At 39.3% G+C, this 19,299-nt stretch overlaps 2 protein-coding genes across 4 annotated transcripts in view; one reads left to right on the top strand and one right to left on the bottom strand.

Moving 5' to 3' along the window:
- Window positions 1-3,370, bottom strand: part of LOC118166261 (toll-like receptor 1) — a 4,917-nt gene extending 1,547 nt beyond the window's left edge. Inside the window, exons 1-3 of the mRNA XM_035325025.1 lie at window positions 3,237-3,370; window positions 2,869-3,109; window positions 1-827 (exon numbers count right to left, since the gene is read on the bottom strand). The exon at window positions 1-827 is cut by the window's left edge and continues 1,547 nt beyond it. Of these exons, the coding sequence (XP_035180916.1) occupies window positions 1-769 (769 nt within the window). The 5' untranslated portion in view covers window positions 770-827; window positions 2,869-3,109; window positions 3,237-3,370. The remainder of the gene's footprint in view (window positions 828-2,868; window positions 3,110-3,236) is intronic.
- A 180-nt stretch (window positions 3,371-3,550) lies between these two features.
- FAM114A1 (family with sequence similarity 114 member A1) overlaps window positions 3,551-19,299 on the top strand; it is a 36,922-nt gene continuing 21,173 nt past the window's right edge. Inside the window, exons 1-6 of one of the 3 annotated variants that reach the window (XM_035325023.1) lie at window positions 3,551-3,672; window positions 5,979-6,328; window positions 8,305-8,392; window positions 18,088-18,201; window positions 18,360-18,466; window positions 19,160-19,294. In XM_035325023.1, the coding sequence (XP_035180914.1) occupies window positions 5,987-6,328; window positions 8,305-8,392; window positions 18,088-18,201; window positions 18,360-18,466; window positions 19,160-19,294 (786 nt within the window). In that variant the 5' untranslated portion in view covers window positions 3,551-3,672; window positions 5,979-5,986. Of the gene's footprint in view, window positions 3,673-4,890; window positions 5,031-5,978; window positions 6,329-8,304; window positions 8,393-18,087; window positions 18,202-18,359; window positions 18,467-19,159; window positions 19,295-19,299 lie in introns of those variants that run through there. The other 2 variants (XM_035325022.1, XM_035325021.1) reach the window with 2 other exon arrangements.

The raw sequence follows: 19,299 nt of genomic DNA, 5'->3' as shown, positions 1-19,299 counted from the left end.
TATGCCTGGTCATGAAGCTCACCTTGAAAAGGCTCTCAAATTTATTCTTCTGCAAGATAAATGTCTCCAGTTGAATTAATTTATCACAGTTTTGAAAAAGCAGATCTGTTAAATCATTGTTTATAAAATTTATGTATCTAAAGGGACTGTCAGACGAAGGACATAGCATATGTATCATCTCTGATTCTGCTATTGTCAAGGCTTCAATGTTCATGTTTGCCAATATCTGGTACAGGTTATCCTGTGAAAAGTATAGATCTGTGATTAAAATGTTCTTCAGTGCCAGTGCTTTCATGGAAGTACCCGAATACCTGAATTTATAATCTTCAATGTCCGACAATTGCGTAAAATTGTTGATACTGAAATATTCAATGGATGAGTGCCATACAGTCTGAAGAAGTTCAAGAAAAATATTCCAGTCCACTGACATATTTGTCAGCATCAGATTTTGTAGCCTGGAGCCTTTTCTGAAATCAGACAATAAAGTTATTAATTCTTTTACATTGTCATTTGTGATTTGTGACAATGACAGACTTTCTGTAGTATTTTCTATTACAACCCAATTGTAATCAACTTTGGACTGCTGACTATTTTTATACAACAGTGGAAGGCTCATGATGTTTTTGTCAGAACCACCTTCTGGAAAATTATTAGAAACAGATGTAAAGAGTTCATTTTCCACAGAGAGGCTGATACTGTTCCAAAAAGTTAATAAAAAGGGACACTCATAAACAAAAAAGTTCCAGAGATATCTTATATTCTTTGTCATATTGGTTTACGGTTCCTTGCAGATGCTCAATATTTATACATCCATCTTTGTTCTAATCCTGTAACAAAAACAACAAAAAACAGACTGTGTTATTAAGCATCTATCCAACAGCCATCATACACCAATATTTTTAAGGTTCAAATTTTCTGCCTCTGCCTTTGACTCAGAAAGCAATTATTATAAACCTATTATCATTCAAGAGATGTGTTCCCAAATTTATTTAATTTTATTCTTTTAATAATTGTATTTAATTTTATTAAATAATTTTATTATTTAATTAAGACATTCCTTCATTATTTAATTATTATTTGATGGTGCATTTTCATGCTTTATGATAGGATAAGTAGGGGAAAAAAAAAAAAAAAAACAGGAACCATATCTCTCTCCTGCTCCACAGTAGTGTTTTGATTGGGTTAAATAGTGGACGTGATGGAAACACTGGGTAAGATGTTTCTTATTTATTTTTTATTTTATTTTTGAATTAAAACAGAGCAGCACCTTCAGTATTGAATGCCAAACACTTGTATTATTGTCCTGGCAAAGACATAAACCAGTCTCTCTTTATTTCTGTATAACGCTGGTCAGAAATTCCATCTTAGCTGAGGTCTAAATATGGAACTAACTACAATAGAACTGATCTATCTTTCTGGTTTAGCATACTATCGTGTATTAGCATTTCAGTGATTCTGGAATCAGAGGAAATAATCTTTAAAAATACTTCTTCACTGTAAATCTTATTCTGTACATCATACTTCATTTCTCAGTGAAAACAAGTTATCAAAAAAAAGAAAGGGAAAGATAGCAGAGACAGCACAAAACAGAACATGGGCAATTCATACTCTCTGCTGTCATGCTGATAAGCCTTATGGTGGTACTCTATGATTCTTTGTTTCTGTCAATATAGACGAGAATTCATGTCTAGTTTGCAACTGACAGTTTATACCATCGTTACATACAAGCCATACTATTGTCTGTTCCTGACTAAAGAGGTAAAATCTTAAAGAAAGCCCTTGCTTCTATCAAATGTTCACTCTTGTTTTAGAATGTAACAGTTTAACCACCTGAATGTAACACCGACATAACTCTATTATATACAGAATCAGATGCACATTTAGTTAATGTGTAAAAACTGCCATAAATTAGAGCCTGTTATTGGTGAGTATCTCTTCCATTAAATGACAGTACACTGGCCACTGGCATAGTTTGAGTTTTCCTGTTCTGCCTACGTACTATAAAGATTAAGCATATGTTAGAAAGCAAAAGCAGCATTTTACCATAAATTGCATGCCATTAGTCCTCACCACTCTAGTGCAATCACTTGAAGATGAATATATTCCCCAAATGTCTTGATCAAAGTAGCCAAATTAAGTCATATAATGAAGTTGTTTCCTTCCATTTTTTAAATGTATTTAACTATTTACTAAAATGCTTTTTTTTTTTTTTTTTCTGAAACCTATCAAGAACCTATTAGGAAGATGAGATGGCACCCAGAGTGATAACAGACTTCAGTGAAATCCAAAGTGAGTAGAAGTGTTCCATCTATTTATTGCTCATTTTCTGTACTAGTTTTTCTGTTCCAAAGCCATTTGTAGGATTTCTGCAGTGAGAAAATACAAGCGAAATGAATTACTGAAAAGTGAAAGAGAAAGAAAGCCAGTAAATACAAGTGCTAAATTCAGTGAAGCCATTCAGGAACTCAGGAAACTCATACAACCTATCCCACAGACATGAACATTGTAAATGTGTGTGCATTCATCCTTGAGTAGCAACTTCCTATTGCAATACTGATTAATTACTGTAAGATCTATTTTATAGTCAAAATTACCAGTCATAACATGGAAAAACGAACCCCCAACTACTGAGCTTTATCTATTGTGATTCCTACAAAGACAATGCCTTTACTCTTCCACAAGCTCTATTAAAAACAGGTGAATCCTTAGGACTTCTTGAGAGTTCTCAAAAAACACATCTACACATTAATACATTAACCTAAAAGACACCAGAACTACCAGCATGCCCTGATACTTAAATTCTCATCGAAACACCTAAAAATAAGCTTATTGTTTAGCAATACAAACATTTGTCCTGCTATCACCTACCTCAATGGGAAACTTCAGAGCGTTTTGCTCACCAAGTGCTAAGTCACGTCGCTTTGTCCACGTTTGTGAGGCACATTTCTGAGAACTGAGGTTTTACTTCGCGACAGCTCTCCTCAGTGATTCAGAACAACTTTTGTTATGCTTCCTGTGCCAACAGTAAATATTTTTCTTCAGCAAAGGAAGTCTGGTGACAGGAATGATGCTGCAACAAATCCTGGAACTGCAAAAGGGTATGCTCTGCCTGAAAACGAAGCAGCAAAAAGAGGAAAAGGCGTGAGGGACCCGACTGTGACCAGAACCACAAATTGTTTGCCAAGAGCCAAACCACGGCTCCTCCCAGGGCTGCGGGGAGCACTGCAGGGACTTACTGGAAGTTTGCGTACGCACCTCCCAGTTACTTTCGGCTGCATTTCCTGGAAACGCAGCCAAGGTGCGGGGTGTCACCTGAAAGGCTAACTCCCAGCTCTGTAATCCTATCGCCGTATATTTCAGCCCCTTTCTGCCTCCTGAGGCGAGCGGGGCCGTGAGGGGCGGTAACGGCGGCCGGGGCGACTCTCCCCGCGGCGGGGCAGTGCTGCCGGCCCGGATGGCCGCCTGCAGCCCCGGGCGCAACAGGCGGCTGCCTCGGAGGAACATGAGGGAGAAGGACTGAGGGAAGAGCTCTCCCTCCTCCCAGCGGCCCGGCACGGCACAGCACGGCCGGCCCGCGGCCGCCCGGCCATCGCTTCCTCCTCCCCCCGCTGCTGCCGACGTGGCGGGGCGGGGAAGGAGCAGGGGGCGCGCCGGCAAGGGGACTGCTGAGCGGTAAGGAGCGCGGCGATTTCTTGGTTTGTTTTGTTTTCCTGACACTTTCCTGCGGGCTCCTCACTAACAACTCAAGCCCGGAGGAGATTAAACCAGGAGAAGAAAAAAAAAAAAAAAAAAAAAAAAAAAGAGGAAGAAGAAGGGGGAAGCTGCGGGTTTGAGGGAGCGGCTGCTCCTGCCTCGCCCTGCCCGCGGGGGCAGGTGGCAGCTGGCGGAAAAGCGGCCCCGGCGGGGGGCGCGGTGTCGCCGGGGATTGCCCCCGGGGGACAAAACCAAACAAAAAAGAAGTTATCAAGTTATCCCTGCGTGAGGCGGCGCCAGGCGCTTTCGGGGCGGGATGAAACTCCGCGGGCGGCCGCCGCATCTCAGAGGTGCCGCGGAGCCTGAGGGGCTGGTGGTGGTCGCCTAGAGGTGTCCTCGACGCCTTCTTCTGGATCCCTCAGGGGAGAGGGGTCCCTCACGACAGAGCTGTCGCGGTCGTGTCACGTCGGTACAGACCGCAGCGACGCCTTGCCCCAGGGTCAAGCGCGAGTGGACGGCTTCTTGGTTACTGACTGATCTGGGGAGTTTGCTGTTAGGTGTTCCCCAGAGATGGGCCAGTCCTGCCACTACCCATGTGCATGTGTGAGCCCTTAAAATTTGTACTGGCGTTGGGTGTTTGATCATTCGGATCCCATCCCAGTGCAAAACTGTGATACATGTATCTACAGGGTTTACTGGGTTTAGTAGAGGATCCTTGTAACTGACACAAATAGAAGCGTTTTCTTCAGTTGATGCTACCCGTCATACAGAGAGTACTATTAAAACTATGGCAATATTTGCCTACATTAAAGCATTTATAGTATTTGCTGTATTCATAATATAAAACAGCAAATGCTTGGAGCAAATGTAAATATTCTGACTTGTAAATGCATATTTGTTGAAGATAATTAAGTTACAGTGTAAGCTAAAGTAACGTAAGTGGCATCAAGTGTTTATTTATGCTTCTTCACTGATCCTAAATGCTATTCTTGGTAGTGTTCAGACAGCTGCTCTAATTCAAATTAGATAAACAGGCTGCTAAGGCCACAGCTGTACATGATTCTATAGACTTTAATAAAAGGTACTAGTATAAGTACGTGCTTGACAGGCAGGCGTCTTAATAATCCCAGTTATATTCTGCTTTTCACCCTCTTTTCTTGTTTGTCAGTCTCTTTTAGAACCTCAGTCATTCCAACAGGTACAAAGTTCTGGACTGTTTTTAGTTCAAATGGGAGTCAGTGAAAAGACAGCATCAGCAGACAGGGTTGCTTGAGTTTATTTTCTGCCACTCAGCTCAGCATGTAGACAAGACCTTGCAATGACAGCTCTCTGTCAAGGTTTGTCTTTCAAGTACAGTGCCAGGCATACTGTTGTCAACAAGTAAATAGTAGTAATCGCTACTAAAGTCCAGTGCTCTTGGACTCTGCCAGTGCCGCTTCCTAATCAGCTGCAGAGCTTGCTCCGTGGCCATTTCTTTCTCTGCGTGGATCCTTAGTGCAATGATTAAAATGTTGTGGAAAATGCTTGGAAATGCATCAATAACTGTACCGCATGTAAGCTTACCTTGGCTTCAGAATTGAAGTTTAATCACACAGCTTAATTCCAGAACTGATGCCTGACATTTTAGGAACAGGTGAGAAGTGCTACCCAAACAGTAAGCCTTTGAGATAAGCAGTACAGACTCTGTGAGCGGTAAATGTTTCCTATTTATGAATTGGCTGCAGGGACCATGGCCTCATGTGTTTTCAAATTATGTCCCATCTCCAGTATATTAATGTTACTGCAGCTTTTACTGGTGCTTCTTTCAGCTCTTTGGCATCTTCCTCTCAGTCGGTCAGAAGATGATAGGAACATGTGTAAATGGAGGTGATGAAAATAAGAGCAAGAGCTGCTTGGCCATTATGATCTAGAGCCATTACAGCTCAGATTATCACATTTTCCACTGTCCTGTGTATACACCTAATAAGGAACATAGGAATTAACCATGTGGAAGCTCTTATAGTTCACTTCTCCAGGCAACTGAACATCCTTTCTTCCTCAACAAGAAGTATTTTGGAAAACAAAAGAAAAATGCTGCTCTTTCTACTTGAGTGCAGTCCTGCAAGGTGAATCAAGTATTCAAAGTATAGTCGCATCAGGGTCAACATGCTGTATGTACCACAGGGCTCTGTGCTTTAGGAGACCTTACATCAAGGCTATGTTGTTTTTCAGCAGTAGCTCCTGGGAAACACTCCATATCTTACGATCTTTCATCTAAAAAGACTTAATTTATTTTCTGTATTCAGAATTGAAAATGTCTGAAGACTTAGGTGATGGCATCCCACCTGAAGAAGAACCTGAAGCAGTGGAAACGCCCAGCAATGATGTATTGCCTCATGAGTCAGTACCAGACCCTGTGGAGGCTGAGATCTTGCCTACGTCTTCACACAATGAACATGGACAGGCTGCTCAGAGTGCCAGTAATGGACAGAAAGGAGATGTATTTATTAATGAAAATCCTTTGACTGAAAGCATAGCTGAAAATCTGCCTTCCAATGGAGAGGTGGCTGAAGATGTGCCCACTGAGTGCAATGAGACTGTAAGCCTTGATGCAGAACCGGAGTCTGAAGAAACACTACCTGAACAAAGCAGTCCAGTGAGTGCTATTTTCATTTCCATAAATGTTCTCCCCCTCCCTGCTCTGTAAGAACAGAATTTTATAAAAATATGTATACTGCTATTTACAAAAACCTAAGGAGTTACATACAGAGAACCTGCATGGGAATAAAATCAGTTAGACTGCAGCACCAAGCTTTTGGAAACAAGGAACAGTTGAGTTTCTCTTTACAGTATGATGTTAATTTGGTCTCTCTAGCTTGGTTGCAATTAAACTGTGCCAGGGCCTGTCTTACTAAGAATCTTGTCCATTTTGAATAGATACAATACTCCTATGATTTTGTTCTGTTTCAGTTTTCTGTACAAATGTGCTTCATTCAGTTCACAGAATGAACCTAGAAGAGGTCCGAACTTAAGCTGCATGTGCAGCATTGAGACTTTTGCTTTCTGATTTTCAAGACATTTGCCTCACACAAATAATCCATCTTTCACAAGACTCACTGAAACTGGCAATCTTTGTTCTAGGCTAGTAGTGTTTGATTTGTGATCCTCTAACCTCTGGGAGTCTTAAGCAATTGTAAGAAGTTCATTAAAACAGAAAAGTGCTTTTTTACAGTCTACATGACATTCAATGCACATGATGACATAGCTAAAGATATTTATATCCGCTGGAACATTTTCAGGTATCCACAAATTGGAAAAGGTTCAAATGCACTTGCTTAGTCCCTCTACCAGTAACAGGGCCCTGCCTCCAAGACATTACAGGGAATGTACACAGCGCACAGTGCAGAGCTTCTTGGGATACTTCAGCTTTTGTTCTTGAGTTAATTGTGCAGAGGCAATAAGTTACTTGCAATTGAGACAAGAGTTTCTTAATGTGACTTAAATATGGAGTAGTGATAGTTGCTCAATACCACACATTAATGGAAGAAGGTGGGCAGCACATCTTCTCTCTGTGTTTTGATTGAACACAGTTGTTAGGATTTCTCTCTGCACATCTACTGGGTTACACTTATGAGGAGGCAGGCAGAGAAGCCTCTCGCTCTGGCTCCCCATGGAACAAAGAAAGGAGATGGATGCCTGCCTATCCCAAAGAATAATCACAATACATTTGCATGGGTTTATAAGATCAGGTGCCCAAGGAAATATTAGGATATCCATAAAGACGTCTCTAGAGTTCTATGCGCTTTCAGGAATAGGTGTTTTGAATTAAGCGTCCTATTTTGCTTTCTTGTGCATAGAGATTTGAATTTCACATAATACCCAATCTAACGCTGTCTGTAAGTGATTAGGATCCCACTAAGGACCTGTTGCTCTTTTAGGAATGAAAAAAAACTTTAAAAATCTGGCTTCTAGTGACCAAACTCTGAGCATGGAGGCAATATAAATCAGTCATTTTAGTAAAACTAGAAAAGTGTATGTCTGCCCAGGGACAGTATATGTGAAATAAGCTAAAATGACACTTCACTGTGACACCTAGTTCTTAACTAATCCTCAGTACAGACACTCTTATTTCTCATTGCGGTTGTAGACACATGTTCACTCTACAGTCAGCCCTTCCCAGTTGAATGTTGCAATTCCTTAATTAGAAGTTACTGTGCAACAGCAGGTCTTGCAGAACCCATTACGGGACCTTTCAGCTCAAAGCCTGTGGGGTTGGTTTAACCCACTACAGAAGATTTTGAATTAGCCTACATGACTTTGTATTGAAATAACTAAATGATTGGTGTCACAGATTTCGGAGTGAACTTGATGACCATAGTTTCTTCCTGGAGGGAAAAAAAGGTGAGGTGAGAACAGTAACAGTCCTGCACTGTAATAAAAATGATACCTCTATGCATGCACTACTTTGCACAAAAACTTAAGCATCTCTTAGAGGAGCTAGTGCCAAGTTTTTGTCAGTAGTCATTCAGGGCTATTTCTCTGTATATTTTTACTCTAAAGAATCATCCTTCAGAAGGCATCACTGTGATAACATGACTTTTAGATAGTAAAGTAATATATTTGTTCTTGTAGGCCACAGACTCCTCATCTAAAGCAAGTAGATGGGGAGCTTGGGGTACCTGGGGCAAGTCTCTCCTGTCATCAGCTTCTGCCACAGTGGGTAAGTGTTTAGTCAGTAAGTTATAAGGAAATAAAGCATAATTTTAATGTGCTATTAGACATGTTAATGTCATATCTTAAAAATAACATCTAAAGGCAAACTGCTTGTCTTGATTAATAAGATTTGTAGACAGTTTTCTCCTGAAAGGCTTGGCAAGCTGATAGCGTGCCATGAGATTTTTAATAGGATGAAGGACTTCCCTAAACTGACAAGGCATGTAAATACTTCTCCAGGTCAAATTATGGAAAACATAATAGGTTTGTTAGTAAACTGAGTGATTTATCGTTGTGTCTGCCTCACAGAAAGGATGCATAGTATGATGAAATGACTATCAGTTGTGGGTTTTGAAGTCGAAACCTTCCATCCCCAAATCACACACATGCGTATTTGTGGTTTATGCATTATGGCTTCTAACTGTACAATGTGAATTCACTTCTTATAAATTATTCTGGCTCTCACTGACACACAGTGAAGCTGGTAATCTTACCACACCAGAGTTCAGGGAGTGAAACAGCATATCAAAACATGGATCCTGTACTGCCTCTCCCTATATGCTCATTTCCAACAGTATGTTAGCCCGAAATGTACTTGTGAAGACTTCAGGTAAAACTTAATCATTATACCCATTAAAAGCTCACACAGACAAGAAGTGAAGCATGCAATAGATAGCAGGAAATTGTTTCTCAAAAAACAGCTACTAAGCTGTTAGCTAATGAGTTCTCATCAAGGATCCACAAAATACCTTCAAAGGATGAACCTTGGAATTAAAATTAATCACTAGTTACTAAAAATAATGGATTCAATGGAGTTATGGGGTTTGTGATCCCATATAAGGTTAAATAATTCTCCTCCTAATCCTTCTTTGTTCAATGGGCAAAAAAATATTTCTGTCTGTTCCTCAGAGAAGGAGGGAAGTTCCCTATCATCTCTTCGTTCAGTAACACCCACACTCAGGGGTTCATAATTATCTTTTCTCTCAGACAGTCCAACAGTTAACATGTCTAATAAACTTAGAATGGGTTTCTAAGATGTCTTTAAACTGCTGTAAATAAAGGCTCCTAGTGAAAGGGACAGGCCTGCTCTGCGCTACCAATGTATTTCTCTTTCTCGTATGCTGACGATAGCCTTTGTGTAGCAATGTGGGGAGCTGGTTTCTGGGACTGATTTTTGAAAAGTACAGATGAAGTGAGAGCTGGTTCTTCACATGGATTAATTTGCAAATAATCACCTAAATGCTACATACATAAAAGATCATACAGATGGGGACAAGGACAGCATAACTACCTGTGGAACTGCGTGTTTGTATTAAACCATAAAGTTCAGTGCTTCTCTTTAAGACTTGTAGAAGGGTCTGTGTGTTGAAAAATTTGCTTATTTTGTTCCCAGCACCATTAGTAGGTGTAATAAAAGATGCTGCTTTCACAGATCTCTATGAGCCTTGCGTCTCGTACATTCTCAACATAACAACATAGCTACAACAGCATTCTGAAAAGAATTTGGCCTGGTGTAAATAACAAAAGAGGTAAAGTTATGTGCGTGAAAGTAATTCTGCAGTTCATCAGTTGAAATTGTAATGGTGATGGATTAGTTCAGTTCATTTTTATAGCTGAAGCAATGGGTTTTCTGGAACAGAGCTCTTTCAGGTGAATCAGTTTCACCTATGAGATAGTCCCAGTTATAATCTGCTCAGGTTTTGCAGTAAGTAGTAGTATATCAGATGGAAATTCTAATGTTCCTTGTGAGTTCTAATATTATTTGTTACCAAACGGGTATTGTTTTTGCAGGCTTTCAGTGGCAATCCCACTTACTGTGTCTTCTGTTTCTTAGCAGTCTTGGCTTCACAGAGCAATCAGTTTAATATCACAAAGCGTATACTTTTTCTGTGGAGCAGCATGGATATTTTCTTGCAGAACTGACACAAGCTTGCCTGAAAGTGATGAATACTGCTGGAAATGGTTTGGGAGACAAACAGTAATGTGCATTATATCCCCTCCATCCTTTCTTATTGCCTAATAAGCAAACAAGACATACTATTTACAGCTGTTTGCTGCTTTTGTCTATGAAAGCTGCTGCCAGCATTGTATATCTGTGAATTTCCATGGACTATTTTATGATATGATCTTTTTTTTATAGGCCATATAAAGTATTGGTTCATATACATTTAAAAACTCATGCTTAATTGACATTAAATATCACGTGACTGTATCAGCGGTTACTAATTTTCACTTAGTATAAATATGCAAACAGTTTTGTTGTCTAGGCAGTCTGACTTGATAAGGTTGTGATGTCTATTTAAAATTGGCATATGATCACCATGTATATAATATATTTGCAGCATTTATGTTATTTTAAAATGAGCACAGTTGTAAGTAACAGTTCAAGTTGCAAAGGATTATCCACAAGCAGAAAAGAAAATGAGAAAAAAATAAAATTATTTTAACCTGTCAATTATTGCAACTGGGAAGGAGTCTAAAAAATGACGTGTAGATACACACCAGCACTTCTGCTGTTTTCTCTTCCTATTTTCTGGAATTTACAACTTAGACTTCCTGACCCCGGGGTCAGGGTAGGATTGAGTTCCCATATCTAATAACTGTGGATCTAACTTTTCTGTATTAATTTATTAAATAAAATAGGCATTGAATGAAGCAGAAAACAAATCGACATTCAACTATCCTATAGTCAGATATACTAGGTCTCTCTGTTCTTCTTTATAAGATATTCTAAGGCTGATATGGATACTAAGTCTTAATTAACAGCATTTGAATTTATTACTTGGGTTGCTAAATCAAACATTTTAATACAGTTCACAGAACCCAAGATAACTTAAAATGCTGTATACGTAAATCTTGGATTTGCTCTAGGAAATGAATGCAGCAAGTAATAGTGTATATTCCTGATATAGAGGGCTTATTTCCTGGTAGTATGTTATGGAAATTCATGTTTGATCCTGTAAAGTATTTTCTGCCTGCCACTGTAATAGGCAGGATGTTGGGCTGGGTATACCATATATCTGATTCAGTAAGAAACAGAGAGAGAGGAAAAAAAAAAAAAAAACTACTGGGAATTTCTATAAGCTTTCTTCTTTTTATTAAATATTTATTATTTCCCTCAGAGTTACTCTCTTTAATATCTGAGCAATTCAACCAATATCAGAGCAGCTTCATCTGCTGTTACACATCAGAAAATGGATTTGCCATGATCCAGTCCATTTTGCTTATTGCTTTAGTGCATGGTATAATGGTATGAGTAAAGCTGCTTTTCTGGAATTAGACTTATCAGCAACACCTTCAGTATGTGATTTTTCTGTCTGTCATTGTTTTTTATAGCACAGCTGCATGACTTCTGAAACATGACAAATATTTACCGTTCCTTTTATTTTTTTTGGAATTGTGCAATGTAAAAATATCAGAAACAATTTGTGATGGACTAGATAACATATTAAAGGCCTAACCAAATACTTTCCTTTCTCTTTAAATCTAAGCTGAAACGGTTATTCAAGGATCCCAGTTGCATTATTCATCAAACCCTGATTTAGAGCTCCCAAACAGATTAGCATTTTTATTGCATGTCTATGTTTAGCATTGCTGATTTTAGTTTCCAACAATAGTTTCCATATAATTTTATCTTCTCTCTCTGTAACTAACTGCATATGTAGCTACTGATTGTTTTGGTGATGGTTTTGTCTTCTGGACAAAATGTCTGTTGTCTTTAAAGTGACTGACGTTTTTTGATCGAAGCCCCTTTCCCTGGCATTCGTGCCTGTGAGAGGCTGATGGGATCCTCCTCCACACAACTGATAACGCAGCACCTTTGGGAGTAGCAGCAGTCACTGCCTGAACCGTGCTCAGTGTCTGACACTAGGTGTCACGCTAAGAAAGTTATTGAATCTGCCTTGTTACTGAGGTGAAGAGGGGTCGTTTTCTTTTTAAAGATGTAAGAAGATTGGCTTTCCCCTTTGTGAAACCACAGTGGAGCAGATCCCCTGAAATAGTTCCTGGGACGATAGAATGGGAGAAGTAAGCTCAGTGTGATCTGGAGACAGAGCTTGTAGTTATTGTCATCTTTTTACCCTCTTTCTTTTAAACTGTATTGCTTACTAAATCAGCAATTATACAGTCCAGTGTTTAAGTAACAGTGCTGATGAAACTCTACCACGGGGTTCCTGCTGCAAGCTAAGCCCTGTGCAGTCCTGCACCTCTCCCCTCCTTGCATGTTTTTGTCCTCCTCCATGTGCCAGCACTCCTGCTTTTCTGAGCACCTGGTAATCCAGTTCAGGAAGCTAAATCGGCATACAAATAACCCCAGAGGAAGGAAAAATCAATTTTCTGCCTCTTTAGTTCCTTGAACCAATTTGCTGTGGAATGAGATAAGTGCCAGGGCAAGCAGAAGGGACAGACAGGAGCAGGAGATCCCTCACCAGCACCAGGAAGCCATTAGGTCAGCCTAGCAGTGACATCAAACCTTAAGCCCCAAGGCTTAACTGGGGCAAAATGTATTCTCAGTCTGTATTTGAAACTTGTGACTTTTTAAAAAAACAGCTTGTGTGCTTGAAAACTTGCCTGTTTGTTGTTTTTTCTTTCCAACTAAGCGAATCTGCTGGTTTAATGAAAGCTGCTACCTTCCTACAAGCCTTGCCTTTCACATGCTAGATTCTTTTATATGGGTGAATTATGCCTTCTGTATATTTGCGGAAGTTACAGCACTTAACAGGCTGCGTTTCCCAGGAAAGCCTGTTCTATATCAGCCTGTCCTATGATTCTGTATCATGTTGTACACATGTGCTTCACTCCACGTAAGTTTGCATGTTTTGTTTTTTGAAACTCCAGTGCCCTTGATAAGGCTGTCATCTGTCATTGCCTCTAATACAACAGAAATAATAAAAATAGAGCCCAGCTAGTTAATTCACATGGTCTGAAATTCGTACTATAAAGCTGCATAATTCATCTCTTTAATGCATTGCTTTAATTATATGCTGGTTTCTTGATAACTTTGTGTTTATGTACATTTCTCATCTAGCTCATCACCTAGCAGAACAACGCACAGAAATACCCAACACCCGTGGTTTTCCCCATATGCTGAAAACTTCGTTTTCCAGTCCCTCTGTATGAGGGAAGGAAATGTCACTTGTGAAGTCACTTTGTTCATGAACTTGGGTACTATTACACATGGATATGTCTATTAGTCAGCATTGCATAGCTTAAATTTAAATCTGTGCTGAACAGAAATGCAAATGCTTCAGATAATGTCAAGCTGAAGCATGGGAATGATGCGAATATCATTTCCATTCTCTACAGGTTCTATTCCCCTGTTACGAAATGAAGAGTTCCATAAAAAACAAAGGCTGAATGTTATGCCTTTATTTTCTGCGGTCATAAAAAAGTAGTTAATCTCTTCCAAAGACGTATTTTTTTCACTGCATAATTCAATTTTTCAGTTAATGAAAGTAAAACTATTTTTGTGCCTGAAATCACATGGTGGTCACTCAGCTATTTTGTGGATAGCACATTACAGCTGCAGCAAGCCCCTTTTACAGATCTTCCTTTTTAAGAATCCTGAGTGCAAGTAACAGATGTGAGGGATTGTAGACGTGCTTTCAGGGACTGCAGTCCCATTTGCTTCCTTTATGTCTTTTAACGTGGGCTTATGATGTACCAGAGGTTGAGAACCAATAAAGTGTTGTAACAGCCTTCATGCCTATTGCTATATTATTAAAGCCTTTTATCAATTCCAGTAAGGAGATCTGAAACTAGTCTCATTTATGGGCTTAATTGGAATTCTTTCTGATTTAGAGACTGGATGGCATAAGTATTATAAGAATCTAGGCAGTGGATTTGTTTTAACTGCAAGGAAGGTAATCTTGCTAAAGAACCTGAAGTGAATGGAGTGCCAGTTGCATGGCCTGAAAGTGAGCACAATGTGGTCCCACTTCTTTAATGCATGTAAGAGAGTCCAGCTGCCTTTTCCACATATCTATATGCATATAGTGGAGTGTTTCCTTCCACCAGTGTTCAGGTTTCTCAGTTTCTCTGTCAGTTTCAGAGGCTAACTGAAGGCCTTAATCTTCAGCTTGAACTAGGAGAAGCTTCATTCGTTTTACTAGATTAAATTTCAATCGGTGATTCGTCAGGGCAATTCGTCAACCCCAATGGCACAACACAGGTTACAGACTGTGGTAGCCAGAGACAAAATTGCAAACTCATCCTCCCTACCTGTACCACGAAGCATGGAGTCCACTTGCCTGGGAGTGCCAGATTGACAAGGCATGGAGATTCCTGCAGGAATGGCTGAGGTTTCAGATGTGCTGAGCCACCCTCCAGAGGGGTTTGTCTGCCTCTTGCAGCTCTGCAGGGAACCCAAAGCTGCTCAGCTGGGAGGCGGAAGATGAGAGTGCCTGAAGTGAAGTGGGATGTGTCTGATTAAAGCATTTGTGATCGCTGCGATTTGGCCTTGGGCAGATCAGGCGAGCTCAAAGGTAGGCCATTATTTTAGGAAGTGCTTGCACTTTCATTTTTCAAATGAAAGATTTTAGGGAGTGCTTGCAAAAGCTACCTTTTCAAATGAAAGATTCCACCCAGCAAGCTAAACAACAATGTTCTGCTGAAATTACCAGCCAATACAACAATAAAAAAAAAAAAAGTCATCATGTAGGCAAGAAAAACAAAACCAACAGCACAGAAAAACAAGAAAGCATGTGGTTTTCTTCTTAAGCAAGCACCCGTAGCTCTTTCACCTCTGCTGTTCAGTTGAGTAAGTGGGGGCATCTGAGGTGCCCCTAAGTTGACGATAGCAGTTCAGTTGTTACCACACCCAGTGTAAGAAAAACAGTGCGATGCTATCTCTAAAATGTGGGCTTATCTCCCATAACCCCTTTTATTTCTGTGCTTTTTGAAATCAGAGATTATTATTTTCATTCCCAACGAAGCATGTTCTACAGCATTTGTGCAAGTATGTCTATCTAACAGTGCTGCATTGTTTCACCCGCAGTATTCTGATTTCATCTGGTTTTGTTGTTGCAGTCAAAGATATATGCCATGCAGCTTCGTTCAGCAAAAGCATTCCTAGTTGACCTGAAATATTTTCTTGTCATTCTTGTGCATGTAACCATAGGCTTGAAAATGCTGCCTAAGTCTGCAAATTGTAGTACAGCACCGGTATGAATGCAAATCTTCCTGAAGGTATAAGCTCATCTGCAAATCCATGAGAGCCAAATCACAGAATGTTAAAAAAAGTAAATAAAACCAATGCATTTTTATATACAGAAAGAGATGAAGAATTAATCTGAAAATCATTAACTTCATCACAAACACTTGAGAGGAAATTTTAGCCTAATACAGCTAAATTTTTATTGCATTAATATCTTGTTATCAAGTCAAAATCTTTAAGCAGTTTATGTCCATGGAAAGAACGGAATGCTTTTGCTCATTTGAAAAATGTGACCAGGGGAAATGGAAAGGAATGTGACACCAAGTATCTTTTACATCAGCTTTAAAGCACAATTAATAGTTATTTACGTGAGTCTCAGGAAACTGATGAGTAAATAAGTGACTGAAGAATCTATTCGTGCAAATATTTTCACTGAGCCAATTAAAATGTGCAGGAGGTTGGGATTAGACAAAGTGGTACTCCGCTCTCCAGTATTTGCATTGGAGCAGATCTTACAAGAGGCAAATTATCCAACAATGATTTATATTGCTGTGGCAGATAGCCTTGCATGTCCTATGCGGTTGCAAGACATGAGATGAAATAGGCAAAGGCCGTATTTTCTTCAGACAGGTAAGAGCATTTAAGTGCCTTGTTTCTGTGTTTCAGAGTAAAACATCAGCACTCCGTGTAATTTATACTCTCATATGGAAAATCACTTGTTTCTGCTGGTCTGTTCCTTAGGGAACATCTGTTCTTTACTTTGTGTTTTCCTGCAGATACTCCAATTTACTTGTATGTCATCTTTCAGTAGAGCTGCTTCACATATGGTTTCTGGAGTATATTTATTATCGAATCCGTAGAGCACCTGATACGCAACCCATCTGGCAATCACAGCATTATAAATTTAAGCTTTCCTTCTTCCTACTCCATTCCAAATAGTTTTGATGCATCTTTTTAAATCAGATTTTCAAGAAGCATATTTGTATGACTGTATATATGCATACATCTATACATATGTTGGTACATATATGAATATTTATATAGAATATAAAATAGTTCAGTTGGAAGGGACGTACAAAGATCATCAAGTCCAGCTGCTTGACCACTGGCAAATGATAGGCTGTTTTGCTGTAATTAACCCAAAAAGATCTTTTGAACTTTCCTAATAGGAATTGCACACAATTGTGAGGAAGTTTGGACAACTTGTGATGAATTGTTACACTTGGCTTGCTGCCGTAGATGTCTAAGTGTCTGCCTAAGCATCTGTGTTAATGGCTTTATTGAAATTATTTCTGTAGCTACAGTTCAGTTTAAGGTAGAGAGACAAAGAAGGACTGGATCATCAATAATACTTCTAAGTAGTTAGGACATAACTCTGTGTTGCCCCACTGCTGGAAATGATCAACTTCACAAGCGATGCAGTAACTGTGTACCATGCAAGACCCAGGAAAATAGGGTCACTGAAGCCATTTCATTTTGTGTTGGAATAAACAGGAGGGCTTGCCTGGCTCGCTGGTTACTGACGGCAGTCAGCTGATGTGCAGAAGCTTCCAGCTAAGGCAGGTGTGCTAGCTGGATCATTTGTGATGAGATAAGCACATCATGAGCATGACTACTTAGGGTTATATCCAGAAGCAGAATAGGCAGGCAGTTTCAGGGTATTCTTTTATTAAAGGCAGCATTTTTCAGCTACAGCTGATGCAGATGATGAAGCCACTGCCTCCTTTTGCTGACCACCAGCCAATCTCACTCTGCCCTATAATGGGATATTAGCAGTCCGTGTAATCTGCTCTTGGAAATTCTGTGTAGAAAAGCAGGAAAGCAACCCTTTTATGCCAAAATGATTCAGATAAAAACACTAATGACATAAGTACATTCTTTACATAAAACTAGACCATTTTAGTAGAACAGAGTTAGGGAGTCACTACGTATGCATTTGCACAGAGGACACAATCTCTACAGGAGGTTGTCCACCAGTGGAAGAATAATTCTGTGTCACCTAACACCTACAGACTCTAAAAGGCGTATTTAAACAGCAGCTTTGTTGATATACGCTTCAAATTTGACTTCAAATTAGAAACTGAGAAACATAAGTCATGAAATATCTTTGAGAACTTGGGTCAATGTTCCTAAAGTACTTAGTGAAGAATACTGAAGAACAGATTTCTCACCTCAACCCTGCAGTCACTCACAGTTCGTAAAGAGGCAGATAAGGTTAATTGTTCTGGACCTCTGAAAATGAAGTAATGCCAAACCCTATGGCATTATGAGGATTATTAAGTTCTCTTTAAACTTTCTAATGGAATATTCAGCATTTTGAAAAGTAAGGAACTAAATTAAACTTACTTGTGTCATTGAAACAAGTTTTCATAGTAGAACAAGTGAACTATTAACCTAGAAAATAAGTGAAACAAGTGAGGTAGGTTTAATACTTACTCTGATTATCTTTTTTTTTTTTTTTTGGTGATCATTCATGGAACATAAGGATGCTTCACAATGTTTGGAATCAGTGTTCAAATCACGTAATCTAAAGCATGTTCTTGCTGCAGGTCATGGGATAACAGCAGTAAAGGAAAAAGCAGGAAGTACCCTGGGAATTCATAATACAAGTTCAGCATCTTCAGAAGCAGCAGAGCATCCTGCAGCTGAAACATCAATTATACGTAAGTTCAAGTTCACTGAAATCTTTGACATTCGTTGACGCTGCCAGATAAATACAATTCAGAAATTTTAAGATTTTGATCACTGGATCCAGTTTACTGTAATTTTTGACTCATAGGGGTGAAAGAAAACTGTAGCTTGCTCTTTTTTTTGTTGTTAGAAGCAGAGGATTCTCTGGACCAAAGCTCTTCTGAGAATATTCCTTCTTCTCCTTCATCTGGATCCCGTGGGATGTTGTCAGCTATTACTAATGCTGTACAGAACACAGTGAGTCATTTTAGCAGGCCTCTCTCCTCTAGGTATTTTTCATCATTTTTAGGTGTAACTTCACTGCAGGTGACATTTAACAAGTGGAGTTTGTTGGGTTGTAGGTCTTGGTAAAAACAGTTCTGTAGTAAGTCTGTTTCAGGTTTCTTCCACTGAAATTGAAATCATTAGCCAATGAAAATTCTTCAGTGTAGCTGAAAAATTTTGAGTGAGGTATACTTCTAGTGTGAAGACACGGGAAAAAACAACTGCATTTCTATAGACAGTTCCAGAGTTACTACATGTCAAAATTTTAGAAATCAGTTAGATAAGGCAGTCTCATCCTATTCATGATAGACTTTGGCTCCATATTTTTCTTACCTAAAATATGTTTCCACAGACTAGCTGCCACTTAAGATAAAATAAAAGTGGTATTACTCTTAAAATTTGCATTAGCAACAGGTGTTACATTTCTTCTCATGTGAGTCTTTCAATTAATCGCAAATATTTGTGTGGTTAACTTTTTTCATTTTGAAAATGTATTCAGAACAAAGTAGCATAATTTTATGAGCATATAAATCCTAATGTTAGCTAAAGCAGAGAAAATCTAGGGAGCTGAATGTTCAAAGATGGTATCAGCAAAAATAATACTCTTTACGGTTCATATTGGCATAAACTAGAAAGGAAATAACCACATTTCGTTATTTTATACAGGGGAAAAGTGTATTATCTGGAGGCTTAGATGCTTTGGAATTTATTGGAAAGACAACCATGAATGTCCTTGCAGAAAGTGATCCTGGATTTAAGAGAACAAAAACACTGATGGCAAGAACAGTTTCTCTGTCTCAGGTTGG

Source organism: Oxyura jamaicensis, chromosome 4 (genome assembly GCF_011077185.1).
Source record: "Oxyura jamaicensis isolate SHBP4307 breed ruddy duck chromosome 4, BPBGC_Ojam_1.0, whole genome shotgun sequence".
Taxonomy (NCBI): Eukaryota; Metazoa; Chordata; class Aves; order Anseriformes; family Anatidae; genus Oxyura; species Oxyura jamaicensis.
This window is presented reverse-complemented; position numbering and strand designations above follow the sequence as displayed.